Source organism: Cupressus sempervirens, chromosome 6 (assembly GCF_028749045.1).
Source record: "Cupressus sempervirens isolate cs-2001-9-10 chromosome 6, ASM2874904v1, whole genome shotgun sequence".
Taxonomy (NCBI): domain Eukaryota; kingdom Viridiplantae; phylum Streptophyta; class Pinopsida; order Cupressales; family Cupressaceae; genus Cupressus; species Cupressus sempervirens.
In genome coordinates this window covers 20730467-20751602 of record NC_143123.1, presented here as the reverse complement: position 1 = coordinate 20751602, position 21136 = coordinate 20730467, and the positions used below count along the sequence as shown (strand labels likewise).

The 21136-nt window shown below is 36.8% G+C and overlaps 1 protein-coding gene across 3 annotated transcripts in view; it reads right to left on the bottom strand.

The window, feature by feature from the left end:
• Nucleotides 1-413: 413 nt before the first annotated feature.
• Nucleotides 414-21136, bottom strand: part of LOC149550860 (uncharacterized) — a 37012-nt gene continuing 16289 nt past the window's right edge. For 2 of the 3 annotated variants that reach the window (XM_089786444.1, XM_089786443.1), the window contains exon 6: nt 414-778. In XM_089786444.1, coding sequence (XP_089642570.1) covers nt 640-778 — 139 coding nt within the window. In that variant the 3' untranslated portion in view covers nt 414-639. Of the gene's footprint in view, nt 779-6009; nt 6570-21136 lie in introns of all 3 variants that reach the window. The other variant, XR_016352630.1, reaches the window with a different exon arrangement.

Below are 21136 nucleotides of genomic sequence, written 5' to 3'. Positions count from 1 at the left end.
TCAAAATTTCTAAAACTAAATACTTTATGAATTATTTTTCTGGATATGATTGTGTAGATTTTTTGTTGCCAAAGTTCAGATCAAACTCTATGATCCATCCTCAGGACACAACAAGAGAGGACTCTTGCTCTGTCCTGGAGATGGATATTTTTGCTCTCGTCTCTTGCTCTTTGGCTTGAGGATGGATCATAGAGTGTGATCCAAAACATTGCACATACTTTCTAAAGATCTACAGATGCCCCTAAACTTCAAAATCAACCAACATACAGTACAGTAAGACCAACCTATTTCACAAGATACACAATCAAGCATCACAAAAATGTTGTAAAAATTTCAGAAGATAAGGTATCACTACCCGTCTCTTAGTGTGGGCAGTTCAGTCCTTGCTTCAGTGTAAAGCAAGCCCGGGGAAGTTAAATAGAAATAAAGCTTAAATTTTGATTCACAGATAGCTCTAAACAATTTTAACTGGGTTTCTGTTGATAAGATAAATCACCAATAAAAATAATATTAATTTTGCTAGTATAGATTGCACTTACTGCAAGACAACCTTTGCTTGGTGATGAGGACATATTTATGGGAAAAAAGGGCAAAACAGAAGCATGTCACTGAAATAAAAGTAATAGCATTACATATATTTCATGGCAAATCTGGTAAATTTACACTACAAAATGAAAAAAGGCTGATGCGCCCACATTCATTAGAAGCAAATTTGAGAGGAATCCCTTTACATAGGGATTGAAGTGCCTGAACGTCACTTTTATTTGGTGGGTGATCCCTGCAGAAAAGACAATGTACCTTAGTCAATGAAATATCTCTTTCAAGATTCTACTGCTAGGAGGGAACCATATTATGGTAGCTAGCTTCGCAAGTTAAAACACCCAAAAGACTGAAGACAGAGGAAACTAGATGAATACAAATAAGCTGGTTGTGTTATTTTTAAGCTAAGCAGCAATTCATTTTCATTCTTTTGAGAAATTGAAATAGTCCATTTAGATTATGTTTTCACTTCAGACAGAAGAATATTATTTTACTTCATAAGAATGAAAAATCAACAGGACAACAAATGGACATGAGCTTTTAAGTTTGAAAAGAAGGCAAACTCTCCATATTTTCATGTCACCATTCTTTACTTACCTCATTGGACTATCAACAAACCAGATCCAAACAGAAAGAACCAAAACTAAAGTTCAATTGAGTACACGCTTTTGTGACTTCTATGCTAAAAGATATAGATAGTTTTGTTATGTGACCAGCAACTGATGCTCTAAAATCCTGTATGAGATCATTCTTGTGGAAATTCCCAAGAGAATTATTCAAGAAAATATAAATACCCAATTCCCCTCCAGATTCAAACCGTGTTTCCTCTATAGAGCAGACATACCTTCACCATCAAGCCCACTTGAGCCATACATGTACCATGGAAATACTGCAGAACCATCCTTGCTGGAACCCAACTAATATCAATACAATTGTCGCCAGAACTCTCCGAGTACTCCCTAAGTTGCTGAGTACTCTATTTTATTTGCTTGGCGAGTAATCAAAAGTTTAATTCTCATGTATGTTCGTGCAGGTAAAATGCTGCTTAAAATGTGTTTTTCACATGTTTGATTTGCTATAAAACCATACATTCTCTCTTTCAAGATTCAATTTTAAATTTAATACATTTTAAGATTGAATTTTACAGAAAAAAATATTTCTTTAAGAGATTAAGTTTTAGCTCTTTCTAAGTTGCTGAGTTTTTGCTGAATACTCTCCAAGTCTGAGTCTGTAAACTACGGGTTTTTGTACCTATTAATTAAATTTGCAGGATAAGATCCAAGGCGTTTCAAAGGCAGATTCAAGTATGGACACTCAGCAGCAACTTTAGGACAATCTATCAATCAGGAAGGGGAAGTCTCAGAGAAAATATTTTTCCTATTTGTGCACTACTGAAAGTGAAACGTTTTTCAAATCTTTGCACATATTATAGCAATCTTTTGTGTCTCCTACATTCATATATTTTTTTTAAAAATAACCACACTTTGAAAAACAATAACACTTGAAATTTTCTCTGCTATCAAAACAAAAATATAAAAAGAGAAGGAAAAAACAGCAGGGCAAATTTAGGTTGAACTGTATCCACTACAACCTCGATTTGGTACAGGAGTTGCACCTTTTACAATGGAGTAATCATCTGGATTCTTTTTAATTTGTCAAAATATAACATTGCAGCATTCAGTTGATCGTTCAGCCATAATAGGCAGCATACATATCAATTCTTTGAGATTGTTAGTTTCAGTCACTCTAACAAAGAATAGTGCATCTGTAAATAATGGAATATAATATATGAAGCCATCGCAAAACAATTACTCAATGAGGATGCTCAGACTCTTATAAAATATAAAATAGAGTTCAACATTTATTCAGATGCTTGCGAGTCCTTTAAACGGTGTTGCATTTTTAGATTCCTGATAATAACCCATTGCAGCAAACGATTCTATCAATTTGTAAGTGTTGATAGACTAGCATTTCTAGAAGCATTATTCCCAACTTCTAGCCCACAGGAGAAATGAGCCACAAAAGCCCAAGTAATATTTAGGATCAATGAATTCAAAACTAGATGACACATGTTAAAGTTGATTAAACAATATAGAAAATTGTATCCTTGTTTTTCTCCTTTTTTCTTGTTATGAGAGAATTAATTGCATAGGTCCATTCTAAAATTGCGCTAGTAAGTATACAAAAGGATGCAAATAAACTGAAACATGTGGGTCCACATTTCCAGGACACCAAAGTTCGCAATACCCAACTGTTTACACTGATACAGGAGATTGTGTCTTTATAATCAGCCAGCAGTAGCTCTCAGAAATGTTAAATGGAAAAAAAAAAGATGTTCCCATAGGAAACTAGAGAACTGCACTTAAGCATTTCTGCCCATCCCAACATCTGGTTTTATATCAAGAAAACACTAAGTTAATGGATCCCTGCATATAGGCCCGGATCCTGATTCCAGTGCGATGCTGATTCCTCCCACATTCCCAGCCAGAATCCTGATGGAATCTGGGCAGAATCTGAGAGGAATCCACAGGCACCCAAGGGTGTGGATGCCCAGAAACAGGCCCACAAGCCATTAATATTTTTTTAAATCTAAAAAGCATCTAAAACCCTAATTTTTGCCATAAGGCATGCAGTTGATCATTTGATGATTATTCAATCATCTCTCAAGCATTTTTCACCATATTATTGGCAATTATGGATCTACAAGTATCACGCTTCTAACTTATCATTATTATTATCATAGATGTACTACTGGCAGAATACTGGCCAAGTTTTCTGGCTTCTCAACTTTTTACGACTTTTACTAGCACCAAAAACTCTCAGAATTTTTGGTAAAAACCGGTTGAGTACTTGCCAAGCTTTTGCCAAAAACTCAACGAGTTTTTATTAGAAAGTTGGACGTAATTCTAGAATGACACTTAAAGGGAAAAAACGGCCCAAATTAGTTTCATTTCATATTTCTTCACTTGTATTTTGCTGAGAGAGGGAAATTAGTATTCCAAACACTGACAAACTATTTTTTATCGATTTGAAGCAAATTTGAGGAGATTTGTAGCGGTTTTTGATAAGGATGACTTCAATGATTTGGAGAGGCAAGTTATGGATGAGGAGGGTAGATTTGGTTTCACATTGGATAACATTGAGTTGATGAGTAGTCGTTGCTAGTGCCAAAAGAAGCTAGAGGCAGAGCTACATGCAGGATGGAGAACAAGCCACGGACTAAGTCAGACATAATGAGCAACGATGCGCAGTCATGTCTAGTACAAACTTCTAGGACTAGATCCTCTAGTTCTACTTCTCCCTTAGTTTTTACTAGAACTGGGAAGAGGAAGATGTAATTGTAATGATGTAGTTACTTTAGTCTTACATAAATTATTTACCATTTTGCTTCCAGCCATCAGCATTCCTCACGAGAATCTAAATGTGTACCCAATTTGTGTTTAAATAGATCTAGACTAAGCTTGTTTCTTTTGTGTTCTCACATATTGACTCATTGGATGCATTATCTCATTGCATTCAGCAAAAAAAATGCATTTCTAGTTAAATTTTAAGCAAATTTTAAGTTCGAGTTTTTGCCAAAAACTGGCCAAATTTCTCCCCATTTTTTTTCAAGCCTTGGCGTTTTTTTGGTTTTGGTGAGTTTTCCAACTATAACTATTATATGTTAAATACCAGGCCAATGATGAATGAACATTGAACATGTTACATGTATGAAATTATGAATCTATACATACATACATACACATATTTGTGGTGTGTATTTGAAAATATCTATATATATCCCCACGGTACCACAACCTGCCAAAAATTTGCCAAATCTGGGAACCTGAATCTGAATCAAAACCAGGATTGGCAACTTAGAGAAAACATAACCAGGATACAGATTCTACTTGAGAAGTCCAATGGCAAATCATAAGTGTCATTGATGATTTTAACTACCCCAAAAAACAGCAAGTAAATCTCCATAGCCATTTTGAATGTCATAAAGACATATTTTAAGTCATGAGAGAGCACATGTTGAAATCATTCAAATTTCAAATTCTATTGACTTGAGCCTTTATTTCTAATCACATAAACATAACATTTCCCAAGCTCTCAAGCATCGAAGCTCTTAGGAAGTTAGCAATTGTTCCCCTCCCAGGAATGTTGGGCTTCCTTTGCATTGAATGCTATGCTTCCATTGCCTTCAAACATTTAAATTCTCCAATTTCCCAAAGGCCTCAAATATCATTTGCATCTTTCTTAGCCTTTGTTTTCAACCAGCCAAAATTTGAAACTTCTGCATCAAAATTAATGCATTGAGTGATTCAAAATTGAAGGTGTTCTTGAAAACCATTACATGTTGAGTCTTTTGTCATTTCAATATAGAAACCTCTGCAATCTTAGTCAAAACCCTAGGAGCAGTCCTCTAGTTTGCTGAGATTCATCTATATGATTAAATCTCAAAATTTATGCAAATTAGTGCAAAATCCTGTTGTCAGGATGTTCCTAATGCTATTCCAAGGAATGCAGCGAATTTTCACGTTGACCGGGCTCATGAGTTACAAGATTTTAAAGCTTCAATTTTTTATTCCCTGATTCCAAAAATCATTAAGATCAAGGTTTGGTCAGCTTGAAACATTTCACATTTGTCTGGGTTCTTCTCATTGTTGCATTTTGGTCATCACAGTAAAATTTCATGGAAAAAGAATGAAAGGATCAGAGGTATCTATTTTCTCCTGCAGTCTAAGAGCTATTTGGGTGTTAGTTGCAGTGTTCTCATCAACAAACTAAAAGAGCTCAATGACAATATGTTGTCCCAAGTAAAAATCAGCAAATTTCATCATCCTTGGGTTGGTGGGCTTATCAGAAAAATCTTGTAACTTTTTCAGAAATGATATAAGCATTTGCCAAAGTTAAGTTCAATGATCTGGAAAAAAAATCAAAATCAAGTGATGATCACAAAATTATTCATTGTTATGGACTTTAGATGTGTGCCAAATTTTTAAAATCCTTAAGTTACTTCAAATGCCGATAAAGATATGGATCAGTGGAATCAGTAAGTTTGGAGACATTCAAAAGTAACCTAAATCACCAAAACAAAAGAAAATCACTTGTCAAGGATTTTGCAAAGTTGCCAAAGTGACTCAAGTTGCTGATTACTAGAAGTGGTTTTTGCCAAAATATCAAAGTGAAAGTGGGCAAGGAATCAACTCAGACAAATATGTGAATACAACTTACTTCAAAGGGTTTGTTTGATTTGGTTTTGGAATACCATTGTGTTTATGGTTGTATACGTAAGTTTGTAAAGTTGTGAAAGTACTTCAGAGTATGGAGAAGAAGCTAAAAAGGTAGAGTCAGCCATTTCACCAAATTCTCTAAGTTGCTTAAAAGACCAAAAGCTAAAAGAATAGGTAGTTATTATAACTACTTAGTTTAACTACCTATCAATTCAATTTAGTCCGAGTGCATAAGCAAAGATAAAATCACCTTTCAGAATGAAGTTGAAATTAATGCAGGATATGCACAGAATGAATTTGTTGAAAATGCTTTAGAAGCTTCAAAATAAATGCAGATCCAGTATCCTTTGCAAACATCCTCCCTGCCTGTGCACAATGGGAATCTCCAAACACCGTGTGGACATCGATCAAATCACACGTAATGCTGGACAGAAGGTTCTGGAGAGAAGACTTCTCAGGGAATGAAAGAGCTATGGAACATGCATACAAAATGAAGAATCTTCAACAGTGCACCAAAATTGTTCCATGGCATGTCTTGGTGAGATCTCATGTTATGACAGCCACGTTTTCAAAATGTGTTAAGTATACACAGGATATAAGGATTTTTGTTAAAAAGCCTCAGAGAGACATAGTCTCATCAAATGCAATGATTGCAAGAGTTACAGGAAATGGCTATGTTGAAAACGCTTAGAAGCTTTCTTCAAAATGTATCTTGCAGGTGTAAAGCTGATACATTATCCCTTTCCACCACCCCTCTGCATGGCACGATGATAAGAGATGTCGTTTCCAGGAATGCAATGATAGCAATATCTGCAGAAAACGGATTTGTTGTGAAGGTTTCAGTTTGAAAAGGGTATGTACATCCATTAAAGCACAGTACCATCAATGATGAGCATGCAAAATGTGGAGCATAAACAACATGGATAGACTGTTTTGAAAAATGCCTCAAAGAAATTTCATATTGATGAAATGAAATAAAATGACTGCAGAATGTGCATAAAACTGATCGCATGAGTGCTGAACCCCATGCTCGCATGTGGTAGAGGCAACATGACAGGCATGGACATTCATCAAAGCATAATGAACATGGATTTTTATCAGATGTTGTAATTGGAAATGCCCAGAAAGAAATGCATGCAAAATGTGGAAGGACAGACCAGGCATATATAGATGATTCCTGCAAATATACGTGCATTCAAAATGTGAGATTATAGACAGAGCCTGAATCATTTGACCAAGTGCCTCGAAGAGATGTCATCTCAAAAACAAAAAAATGCATATAAAATGTGGAAACACAGACAAAGCACTCAGACTTTTAAGTACAATGTTTTGAAGAGATTACTGATTGTCATGCTATTATTACAGCATAAGCACAAAACGGAATTGATGAAAAGACTTTAGAAACATTCAATCAAATGCAATATGAGGGCACAAAACCTAAGCCATTCTGCATCACTCCTTCACAGTTGACATGTCTACAAGAATGTAGAATCACAGACAATCTAACTGAGTCATTGCCAAAATACCTCAAAGAGATATCATCTCAAGGGAGGAAATGTAATAAAGCACTCCTTTGAATTAATGAAGCACTCCCAAATACATCCTAATATTTGAGCATGTGTAACAAGGTTCGCACAGTAAAGTAAATTGATGAAAGACAAAAGGCTATAGTCAAAGGAGGTTCAACCGAAGTTATTAAGCCTGATGGGTTTGAAGTCAGTATGCTGGCCCATGAATATGTTGGAGTTGCGTTTACCGTCTCAGGAAATATTATTATATTCTCCAACTACAAGGATCAAAAACTCTATAATTAGTCTGTTAAAGGATATCATTATCCAACTCACACTAGATTATGGGGGACCTACTGTTTGTTATGTGGATGGATTAGTGAATACCATTTGGAATGCTATACATAATATAAAAAAAGATCACTGGAAAGCAAGAGAAATCCATTAGCAATCAAAGTTTTTGTGTAGCTTAGCGGGCATCAAATCAAAGAGACAACTATGTTGATCACAGGTGGTCCGATTTGAAACTAAAGCTTATTGCTGATGTGAGAATTGCAGGGATCACAAATGTCAAAAAAGGCATTTTCCTCGGTGTCATTATTGTGGCTCAACCAACTATTGCAAATTACCCATTTTCAACGTTATTGCCCAATCTTGGTGTGGTATCACTGGATTATGATGCCACAGTTGTAGCAGACTTACTTCGACTTCTTGAAGATGCCTCAAATCTATGTATTCCAATGTGTATCTACACATAAAACTATTGAGATTCATGATGAAATGATTACATATTGGAAAGTCAAAGAGTATCAGTTATGTCAGATTTGAGAGAATACATGAATTTCTGTTATGCAACAAAGAGGACAAGTTCAAACAATGGCAGTTCCAAAAAGGTCTTCAAAAAGTGTCAAAGGTAAAGCAGGTGAAGATGGAGAACAAACTCAACATGATGAATAGATTGATCTTTTTCCACAATATAAATAAGAAGCTGTTTTGTGATGGATTGGTAAGGAGGTTGATTAAAAAATCCGTCAAATACAATGTGAAGGTTCGGTGAAAGTGTGAAGTTGGTTGTGAACAATGTGAGTATTGTTGTTAGACATCAAAGGCAGTAAGCCAAGGGTTTCTTCTGGTTGTTGCGCTACAGTGGTGGATTTCCTTTTTTTGTCTTCTTTCTCGAGGCAGTGACCCACCCTTCGTAATAATCACCTTATCCAATGTTTATATTCATGAGAACTAGACTCTTCATGGTTTTCCCATCTTGGGTTTTCCAAGTAAAACTATGGTGTTCATTGTGTGTTTATTCATGTTTATCTGATTTAGTTGAGTAACTCAAAAATAGATAGTTTGATTTGGATCTATGAAATTGAGAAATGCTTTAGTAAACATAGTAATCTATATTTCAAAATTGAATCAAAAAAGTTCAAAGGAGTTGCACTTTATGTGGATGACTTAATATTTAAAGGAAATGATGGCATGTGACAGAAATTTGCTAGTGAAATGCAAGATGAATTTGAGATGTCCATGAATGGTGAGTTAAATTTCTTCATTGGGTTGCAAGTAAATCAGGACAATGAACCATCTTTATTTAGTATATCAGATAATTGTTATCAATTTGGTTGAGTAGGTTAAGAATAGACGATTTGATCTTAGATTTATGAAATTGATAAAAGTTTTTATAAACAACTTATTCACTGCACCTCTCAATTGTCTCGGACATTTAACAGATTTTTTCTTCCATCAAACAATGCCATATGAATTATAGAAAACCCAAACAATATCAAATAGAGAAATGTTATCTAAGATGAGTATCTCGCTTTCAAAAACAGTTTAGCTTTTGCTAATTTATCAAAGTAGTTGGGCTCCTCTCCTTGAACCATGAGGTCCTGGTTTGGTTTGAACTGGGTTTAGATTCGGGGCAACTTTATTGTGGCTCTATACAAGGTCTTACATATGGACTATGGGTATAGCCTATCAAGCCCAAGTGGACCCACAGCATGCTTACACCTAGGAATTTGTTGTCAGCCAAATTTGGCACTTTTAAAAAAAAAATCCTTTTTTGGGCAAATAGTCAATTTTCACCCTAAATAACCCTAATTTGACTAGTTAAAGACAACAAGTTCAACATTATTCCATTTGTGATCAATAGAATGAAAAACAAAAAAGTTTTTCTCCATTGATGAACTTATTTTCTACTTTGCATTACATAAAGAGAAATGAAAATTGATTGTTGGGTTCTCAAAGTTAGTTCTTATGCAATTCATATGCATTTGCAAGTACTGAATTGTTCTCAAAGATGTTGTGAAGGAAGATTTCAACAATTCATTTTACAAATTGAAAGGAACTCTAGTTTTTTTGTATTGTTTCAATTTGTTTTGTGAAGTATGCCTATCCATATTACTCATAGAACTAGCTGTTTTGGGTACCAAAATGGCAAGTGCTTCTAGCTTCGAGAACCAAAACCACTTTAAAATAGTGTAATATCCCTATTTCATGACTATCATCTTTTTGAGGATTAGCCTATTTCCTGACCCTCATAGGCTATTGGACTTGTTCAAAGGGTAAAGTTGGCAAAGTTGGAGGTCAATTCCCACTCCAGAGGTCAGGGATGTTCAGGATTGCTCTTCATGAGTCAAATTGGCACACTTACGATTTATAGTGCCTACTTTGGATAAGTCAGAATTACTATCTTTAGCAGAGCACTTGGACAGTGTCATAGCGATGTGGAGTTACGGTGACATTTGACAAAGCTTCTAGTTGAGGACCCATTATTTATAGTAACTCAAATTATGTTCAGAGTTGTTTTTGGCAGGGGCATCCAAACTCGTGGTATGCAGAATGGTTGAATCATTCATTAGTTGGCTCAGTTTGGTACACTTAATATTTATAGTAAGTCATCTATCTAGCATTCCCATATTTGGCAAGGCACTTGGATTGACCTTACATACAGTATTTGTATGCACCCTAAAACGGTCGCCTAGACTATGGGCCCCCATTATTCAATTTATCAAATTTTCTTAATCAATGGTTTGCAATATTTTATTAAATCAATTCAAATAAATTCCTTTGATCAAATTGTAATTAATTTAATTATTTCAACATTTCCTAAGGTTTGATCATTTTATCCTAAGTCTTATTTAATTAAAAGAAAACCTCTCTTTTAATTAAATAATTAATCCACATTTAATTAATTAAGAGAAAAACCCTCTTTTAAATCTAATTAAATAATTCCTATTTAATTAAAAGAACTTGCTCTCTTTTAATTAAATAAAATCCCACTTGAAAAAAGAAATAAATAAATCCTTTTTTTTCTCTACACTTAAATGCACATATCTCTAAGTGGAATTCCTTAATTTCCTCTTTCCACTTTCTACTCAAACACTCCGCTTTTCTCATTGGTGGAATTTTGTCTCACATGGATCAAACTCTATTATCCCATATTGGTCGTGAAAAGCCTCCCATCTCCACATTTTCCTTTATAAGGAGCTCTCTCGTTCTCATTTTCATATAGAGCAATATATAGAAATATATAGAGAAATATATAGAGGGAAATATATAGAGAGAGATATAGAGAAAATAGTTCGTTGCTATAGTATTGTTATGCTACAGGTTTAGAGAGCGATTTTGGAGGAGTTTTAGCCTTAGGGTTTGGACATTGGAGCTTCATTGCAACTTCTCTGTTCTTGTCTTATTCTCTCTTGCATCCATGGCTTCCATCATCAAGTTTCATCCTTGCATTTTCATATTATCTTAGAGTCATATTTGTTTTCATAGATTAATATTACATTGTTATTTCCTTTCATAGCTATGATTTCATTTTCTTGCATTGTTATCATTTAGATTAGTTTGCATCCTCATTTGCATTCATATTTTAATCTTTGAATCTCTTGTTCCATGGTGTACTTGCATTGGCACAAACTAAGTCAAATTGAGGGCCTCCATTACAAACCCTTGCACTCCATGAATAGAAAGCTATGAGCCGTCATTTGAGATCTCATTCTTGAGCAATCTTGGATATAACGACTCATAGAAGTGTGTCAACATTTTAGCACACCTCTTTTTAGCGCCCACCGTAGGTCAACCCACCTTTACTTGTTGATTTTAGCTATTTTTGGAACTAACCCCCTTGTGCAGATTTGTTTGGAGACGAAAAACCCTAGATCTTAAAGATCTGATCATATCTCCCAAACAGTTTGGTATTTGGGTCTGATTTTTTTTTTTTGCAGGTTGGCGACATATCAAAGAAGCTTTAGCGAAATTGTCAGATTTTTCGGAGGTATTTTCTATTTTTTATAATTTTTTCTTGTTTTTTCATGAAAAATCGTTTTAGGGCGCAAATTAGCAAATTTTTCGAAAAAGTCTACATTTTTGGAAAGGTCTCCGAATTCTAGATAGGGTTGGTTATTTGCATTTTGATTTTAGAGATCATATTAAGGCTCAATAATTTGATTTGCAAAAATTGGTCCGTTTTGACAAAATGGCTCCCTAGAGCACAAATGAAAAGATCTTTTCAAAATTCTAACATTTTTGGAAAGTTCTTTGATTTTTGACAAGGGTCTTTTTTCTGCATTTAGGGTTTTGGATATGAATTCATATCATATAGTTCCAATCTTGTTCACTAGGTCAAAAATCAATATTAAAAGAAGAATAGCTTCCATTTAATTTTCACATGGATCAATGCACGATGTGAACTTTCATTTGGGTTATTTGCTAGTTATTATCACTCTTAAAAATCAAATTTTTAGATCTAACCCTAGTTTTGCATAAGTTGGATATATATTGCATATCTTGTGTTTGCTTGTTTTGATTGTTGCTTTGTTCATTGGGAACGAGCATTCAAGCATAAACGAAAGGTACAACAGAGAAAAGACGCATTGCAAGGATTACTAGGTATTTTGTTGGATCTCTATAAAATTTGGATTTGGAAATGAAATGAACCCTTTCGTGTGTTTGGCTTGAATGTTTTTGCATGCTTTCATAGAATCACACTTCATTTGATGCTCTAAAATTGAATCTAGATTTACTTTCACACATATGTGTTTCACATAGTAATTAGGCCCTATAAACACTATTTGTGGAGTTCTTGAGGGAATGTGCTTCATTCGCTTGCCATACATGCAAAGCTCTTCTCAACGATAGATCCCCTTTAGGTAGGGAAGAATATTTGTTATTATCTCACTATTCTGCTTGGATTTGTCCTTAACATCCATTAGTACTTTTTCTTTTGAGATTGGTGATGTTTGTTGTTAGCTTTTCCAAAAATTTAGTGAAGTGATTTCGAATTAGCATGTCAAAGAATCTTGTTTGCTATGTTTGGGTAAGGTGAAGAGGCTAGAGGAGCATGCTCTGTTCCCTTTTGGGCACATCGGAAACTTGGAATCCTTGAATCCAAACCAAGTCCCCATATACTACAACTTTGTGAATTTTTCTTGATTAGAGAGGGTTAACCATAGTGGATATTCCCTTTATTGGGTCAACCACGTGGATGGAACCTCAAGCAGTAATAGCCATTTTTGACATGGTAGTAGCAACCGCTATATAAATGCTCTTGTGGGGGGAATCCTTATGGGTGCAGTCTTTTGTTGGGTTGTGATCTCCTCAGTATTTTTGATTGATTAAATTCTCACAATATGTCAAAACATTGGTGCGCCGGGATTGGATTTCGCCCACTTCAGATTGCAAAAGCTACAGAGTTGAACATCACTAAGAACCATAGTGCTGCCAAATTTTATTTCCTAGGACTGTGCGTGATTGGAAAACATTTTGATAACATACATAGTGGTAGTTCTAGAGATTAGACTGATACCACGACACTATTCTTGTTCATGTGCAAGATTGTTTTGTCCCTTGCCCATTGTTAGAAGATGTTTGCTTGAAATTCCTTATTGTTGTCTTGCGTACCTAGTTCACGATTCAAAATTTATCACACTTAGTTGGATATTTAAAACAAATAAAATTTGAGTTCCTGAGTCGAGACTTTATGATCAAGCTTCTTTATGATCAAGCTGTTTTGCCATCCGGTTATTTCCAACCTCCCTAGGTTGATCCAGTTCAAATTAGGCTACTTACCCCATTATTAGAAGCTTGCTTGCACCTTGGGTTATTGTGCTTTGACCCCTTGAATTAGTGACCTTGTTTGGAGTTGGTGAGTTTGATACTGTCCTTGTTGAGAAAGATATACCTTTGGATTCTTTGATATTATGCTTGGAAAGTCTTAGTAATCTCTTGTCCATCCACTTTCATAAAAATTCAATTTTAATTATTTATAATTTTGATAAATCATCCTCCTAGTCCATATGTGCTAGGGTATTCACCCAAAGTTGTGGGCACCTCTGTGGCAGTGTTGGTTTATGCCTATTGCAAAATTCTATCTTATCACAATCTCTTTTGGACAAGTGAGTGTTTTCACTATCCTAGTTTGGTACCAACGTTTCTTAGGATTATCCTATCACCTAGTACCTTTTCTTTCATGCCGGTTACAACAAGATATCAAGTAGATCAAGGAAAGAGACCTCAAGTCGTCTTTAAACAATTACCTTTAGTTCAAACCCATCAAAGACGTAAGGGAAAAGAACCTGTCTTTGTTCACTCACCTGAGAATATTCTAGAAGCTTTGTTTGACCCTAGTAGTGACCTTATTGAGTTGGGTACACCCTTAGCATCACCTCACTCGGATATGGATATGGATTTTACAATGGCTCCACAAAAGAAGAATCGAAGTGGTGAATACTATGTTGACCTTTTGAGTGGTGATCCCGCTCATGAAAATAGACCAACCTCACCCCGTATTGAGGATAGATATTTGGATGCACACCAAAAGGCTGAGAAAGGTAAGCATTATACCTATCAAGAAGAGAAATCCCAATATGATGATCAAATTAGTGAGCCTTCTAGCGCTCGTGTGAATGTAACATTTACTGGTAACCAGTTTAGACAGTCAAGACCATGTACACTGCTCATGACACCTTTAGGTTATGCGAGTGATAGACTCAAAGTACTTGAGCGTGAGAGAAAAGCCCTTCTAGAAGAACAAGCTAAGAAGGAAGAACAATTTAGACGCCTAGAGGAAGAAAGGCAAGTTATGATTGAGATAGAAAGGAAAGCTCGTCAAGAAGCACAAGACCACCTTGTGGCTCCGCAACTTGACAATAAATTCAACAATGTGCACATTGGTGGTGGAAACAACTCTTTTCCATCCACCCCTCCTAAGACTCCACGAAGTGGAAGACACTCAAGAACACCTTCACGATCTCCTAGCCCTAGAGGAAGGAAGCTTCAAGACATGATGATTATAGGAGACCAACACCTCCTAGAGTTTCAAGACAACCTTCACAACAAGCTCATCATGGTTCACAATATGGAGGTGGTAGCTCAAACTTTGACCACAATTCTTATGATTTCATAGCTATGCAACGAGACCCACATTTTCAGCAACATATGGAAGCATATATGGACCAAAACAAAGAGGCATGCTTTCAACGTTTAATCAACAAGGGTGCTAAGGTCCCTTACAACTTTGATGTAGACAAAAAGATTCAAAAGCATGATCCCTCTATGAAAGAAGAAATTGACCAATTGAAGAAACAACTGAACCAAATATCGGCATGCAAGAGTTCTTTTTCACTTGATTCAGTTTGTCCTAATCCTTTTGATGAGAGTGTTGACATGAAAGATTTTCCTAGAAAAATTGAGATCCCCCAATATGACAAATATGATGGAAATGGGGATCCGAATGATCATGTGCATCAGTTCTATACTATGAGTTTTGAGTTTCATCATGAAGACTCATACCTTATGAGATTATTTCCAAGGAGTCTTAAGAGTCAAGCAATGGAATGGTTTACCAATATAACTCCTCCTGTAAAGACATTCCCTAAGTTAATTCAGAGATTTGTTCAACACTTTGCATACAATCTTTCACGATTTGTCTCACTATTGGACTTATGTCACACAAAGAAAAATCAAGAAGGATCCTTTGTTACTTTCTTGCAAAGATGGAGACAACAGTGCTCTCGCTATTCTAGGAGTATTCCTGAGAAAGAAAAGACTAAAATCCTCATTAGTAACATGGTTCCTGAGATGAAGTACGAAGTTAAGAAGATGGTTTTTGAGTCCTTTGATACCATGGTTGAAGCTGCATTTAAAATTGAAGATGTTATGAGAGAACATGGTATTTTGACAAAAAATGGAAACAATAACAACAATGGTCAGAATAACAACAACAATAACAAGGATAAAGGAGAGAACACATATTGTAATAAGAACAAACAAGTGGTTAATGATGGAGTTGTGGATTCATCTAAGCCTAAAGACCAAGTTGTTCTCCATTTGGCTAGTGCTAATCAACAAAGTAACAAGCCAAGATATCAAGAAAGGCCTAAAGGAGAGAAACATAACTTTACACAATTGGGTGAATCATATGAAGAGATATTCACAAAGCTCCTTGCTTGTAATCTTGTGTGCCCTTATGATGCTGCAAAGTTCTGCATACCTGAAGTTAAGCCATGGTGGTGGGATGAGAAGGCCTATTGCAAACTTCACAATGGCATTGGACACGATATTGAAAACTCTAGGAGATTCAAGCATATTGTTCAAGATCTTATTGAGAATGGAAAACTTGAAATAGATGGATTAAATACCAATGCTGATCACACAGCATTCAAAGAGCCTTTGCCCAAGTATGAGAAAGGGGAAACTTCCCAACCTAAGAATGGCAAGGCTGCAATCAATTACACTTATGCAAATGCAGAAAATGTTGTCAATACACTTGAGGTTGTAGAAAAAAGTGTCAACATGATGCAAGATAAAGATCCCAATGGTTATGATTTAAATTTGAGCTCTCTTATCCTTCGTAAAAAACTTGTTTTGGTGCTAAGGGGTGCTTACTCTAGAAAGTCATCTCAAGGTCCCCTTCTCATTAGAAGACCCAATTCAAACCAATCAAGTAAACCTAAGCAAGTGTCTTCCCAAAGTCTCAATGTCGTTACGCGAAGTCAAGGTCCCCTTGTCGTCAAAGAACCTAGTTCAAACCAAACAAGTAAGCCAAAACAAGTGCAATCCAAGTATGTTCCTTGAAAACCAGTGGTTAATCCTAGGTCGAATTATAATCTTGTTGATCAATTGCAAAGAACCCCCGCTCAAATTTCATATCTTTGAGCTTTTAGAGTTGTCTCCGAGACACAAACAAGTCCTTGAGGACGCTTTGCGCATGGCGAATGTCCCCAAAAATTTAGATGTTGATCAATTCCAGAACATGGTTAATCATATTGCTAGCCCTCATTACCTTTCCTTTTCGGAGGAAGATGATAAATCTTTGAGCCATTTGCACGATCTTGCCCTTCATATTGAGGTCAGGATCCATAGAACCCGTGTTAGGCACGTGTTGATAGATGGGGGTGTTGGGTTTAATATTTGTTCTTTGAGTCTTTTAAAGGCATTAGGTTATTCTAAACAAGTTATTGATACTAGAAGGAAGATTATTATCAAAGCCTATGATGAGGCAGAGAGAAGTTCAAAGGGCTTGGTCATCCTTCCCGTTAGGATTGGTCTTGTTGAAATGATATTTTATTCCAAATAGTTGATGTTGGACCCCTTGCGTACAATATTTTACTTGGTAGTCCATGGATTCATGATATGCAAGCAATGTCATCTACCTATCATCAATGTGTTAAGTTCCCTTACAACGGAACAGAGATTTGTATACCTGGGGATAATACTGCCTATTAACTCGATTTCAGCAAGTACTCATGTTCCCCTCAATAGAGAAGCAGATGATTTTGATGCAACTTTAGCCGAATGTAAAGACAAGTTCAAATCTATAGACCTTGGCATGGGGTGATATCAACTCAACTCCCTCATAGCATTACTAGTTTCACCTAGGTCTTATGGTAAACCTTCACAAGAGATGAAACCTTTCTCTTCAACTACGACATTATTTGACACATTTGTACAGTCATCAATGCTTATTCAAGATGAGAAAGAAGATGTGGCTATTAGAGATTGGATTTATAGAGAAGAGAAGTATATGCACAGTGAGAACTTCACTCCCTCTCCTAAAGCTTATGGAAGAGGGTATACTTTTGTCAAGAAGATGGGCTATCCTGGACATGGCCCTCTTAGTAATAGATTGGATGCTAGAGTCGAATCTCTTGATCATGGCCTTTTCGAACGAAAGTCTAAGAAGCCGGTTGGCCTAGGATATGCGAATCACAATAAGAATGTTGCTCCTATCTGTTGCCCCACTTTTCCTCCTCTACCCGAGTAGTGAAAGTGATGACTTGTGTCTTGGTGATTTCCTTTTTGTGTTTGAGTCTAGGTCTAAGCCCCTTAGGTGGAAAGAGTCTTCATTGGATTTTTTCATTTTCCTCTTCTCCATATTTCATAGCCGGGTGGTTCTCCTTTTGTGAAGGGATTGTACAAGTAGCTTAGTGCCTAATCCGATGGAGATTCACGTTGCTCATGCAAAGATCATTTGCAGAGCTATATCTACTTGCGGTCTATCATTTTCTCAATAAGAACAGAAGCTTGCAAAAATCCAAACTTCGTCTTCTCCTAGGCGGGTTTTCAACCCATGAAGACGATTTCCCGCGAAGAGCACCAAATGATGCATTTGGATCAAAGTAAGAAAATAGTAAGGTGCCCTATGGCAAATTCATGTTCCCTTTATGATTATCTACCTCAGGAAACATTCAGGATTCGTCACAACTCTCAAAATCATTCTAGGCGAAAAACTCAAAACCAACTTCTCCTCGACGGGTTTTCAACCCATGAAGTCGGATATCCACAAAAGGTATTTCTAAAGGAAAGGAAACAAAAGGTGGGTCCCTAATGAATTTTCGCACTCCCTTTAGACATTTCCGAACCGAAAGAAGACAATAGTCTAAAGGTAAAGTAAAAGGGAAGCCTAGGCGGAGAAATGGAAATTGTCTTCTCCTCAATGAGTTTTCAACCCATGAAGACAATTTCCCGGATTTTAAAGAAAATCAAGTTTGTAAGCAGATTGGACCCACAATTTGTGCACAAAACATCTCAAGATAATAATAGAAATAATCTAACTAATGCAAGAAAGAGTGTATGCGCCAGAATTCAACTCAGCGGATATTTTCCCACGAAGTACTCTATTGGTAACTTCCCGAAACTTAAAGGAAAACAGGAAAGTATGGGAAGATAGAAAGCTACCGTTGGGCCAACGAAACAATGAAAAAACACCGAGATATCCGTTAAAACATGCATTTACTGTTTCAACAGATCTCTCCTTCAATTCATTCATGTGGTGCGAATTCTGAAGATCAACGGATAAATTGAAGCTCCTATATAGATGGAAACATGAACAATTACACAAACTACCGCTCTTTCTTGAATTGTTATTTTGTTAATTTGCATAACTTTTTCAAAAAGCCAGTATCTGTGCATTTGCTATTATTTTCTTTTTCTAGATTCAAAATTCATTTTCGAACAGAATGGCAACTAGATTTGCAGGTTTCGACGGGCTGAATGGAATTAAGCCTTCACTACAGAATTTCACGGATACTTCTCTTTGTTTCTATGACATGCAAGATTTTTAGAAGAGAGTGAGGTCAGAGCCAATCCATCCCATTACTGAGAAGCTTCGAGGATGCGGGTTGGTCGAAGCAGTTGGTTTTCCAGTTGTAGTCCAAGCTTCAGAGTTAATCCATGAATGTATAAGTTATTACAACCCGGACACAAGGCAAATTGTGTTACCAGAGGATAAAATGTTGATCTCCATTGACAAGCAAACTGTGTTGAATTGCCTTCAAGTTCCAGAACAAGAGGAATTTTCAGATTTGACATTCATAGGAGCCATTTCCGAGTTCTCCACGAAGAAGATGATTTGGAGAAAGGAAATCATGCAATCATGGTTCCAAAAACCACGGAGCACCAAGAGTAAGGTTCCTAAGACTCTATTTGGTACTAATCTCAAACCTGAGATTGTCGACATCTTGGTCCTCTTACACAGATTGAAAGGTGAGGTAGAAGCTTTAAACTTTGTTGAGCAATATTTCTTTTTGGTGCAAGTCATCTGCTCTGACACCCAATATATTGATTGGGCTCATGAGGTAAGCAAGATTCTGTCCAATGCTCTTCGTGCTGCAAAATTCTACAACACATTCTATATGTCCTCCTTCCTCATTTACATGTTAGCTTCTTTACAATTATGGCCAGGCCTCCCAAGGGTGGAAAATTTTCCTGATCATGTGAAGTCTTATAAGTTCTACCCATGTTTACAATTGGAAAATAGTTATGCAGAGTATATAAGAGTTAATGACACATTCACCATGAGAATTTGCAAGGAGCTACAGGGATGTCCAGAGAGGAGATTTAACCCTAAAGCCATGGCAGCCATTAGCCAATTTGGGAGTTACTTCATTCAATTCTCATCCTTTTCGTATTTGTGTCTTGTAGCTTTTGATGGTTTCCCCTTGAAGCTGCCAAGGTATCCTAGCGATATGATTGTGCTGATTGAGATTGTGCGGCAAGCAATCCAAGTGAACTTGTTGAGCGGAAGTTTGAAGAAGAAGAAAGGGTACAAATTTCCTATGAAGGTGGGAGCTTTCAATTGTGAGACCCGTTCTGATGCAAAGAACATGCTAAAGGTGTTTGAAATGAAATGTAAATTGGAGATGTATGAAGTCTTAAGGCCCATGTTTGATCCAAATGGATATGCAAGGGAGATGTTGCAGATTGGGAGTGTGATCAAACACATCACCACCATTGAAGACTACTGGGTTGATTGTAAAGACAAGTTCGAGAGCCGTGATCGTGCTTTCACCAGGCTGATAGTGGATCAAGTGAAGATGTATGAAATTAATATTGATGTTGAAGGAGTAGAAGATGATGGTCAAAACATGTATAGTAACACCTATCTGACCAAGCTAAGAGGCACTCCAATTAGCTCTGAACCTTATGAAGATGTAGGAGATGAGCTAGATATCATGATGGCCCAAATTATCAAGAGGACTGGAAAATGGGTCGAATGGACCACAGCGAAGAGTCAAAGTAAAAGCACATCTGCTCAAGCTTCTCCAGCAGTTGTAGCGGCGTCTTCCTCTCAAGGTGGCACATTAGGTGTAACCTTGGCTATCACTCAAGGACCGGCTCAACCAGTAGGTGGAGGTGATCAACCTCCCGACAAAAATGTTCCTTTGGCTAAGACTTGTTAAGATGGCTCCCTCCCAATAATTGGAACTCCATCAGAAGACGAGAAGAAGAAAGCGGAGGATCCAAAAGATGGTGCGGTCACTCTGGCCCCCTCGCCTCATAGTAGTCCAGTTCCATCCATAAGTGTTGCACTTCTTCTACCGAGTAGCCCTCAAGTGCAAGTAGTGGATTTAGGAGATGGAGGAAGCAATGATAGCGAGTCTGCTAAATCAGACGAGGCAACGAAGAAGACCTCAAAGGCGGAGAAAGGCCAAGATCCTTCAAAGCTTGTTTCACTAGCCCCAAAGAATCCATTCTCTTCAACCACGAAAGCAATCACTCCAATCAAGAAAAAGATGTTTAGCATAGACTCCCTCGAAACAACCTCCAAGGTGATAGGCACAGATTCATGGCTGAACACTCTAGACAAAAAGAGAAAGAGGAAAGATGAAGGAGCTCCCAACAAGGATACCTCATCTCTTGCTATCCGCTTTGGATCAGCACTGAGCAAGGTCAAGAAGCAGAAGGCTTTGTCCATCCTCGGACAAGATCCCGAAATAGGGCATCTAACAATGGAGATAGCAAAGCCTACCAAAGAGGGAAGAATCGAGGATATGTCTACTGATGATTTTACCTTGCATTCGGTGGATCTCAGGGAAGCTAGACATGATACCAAGGTTGGCTTATGGAAGTCAACAAATGAGGTGATTG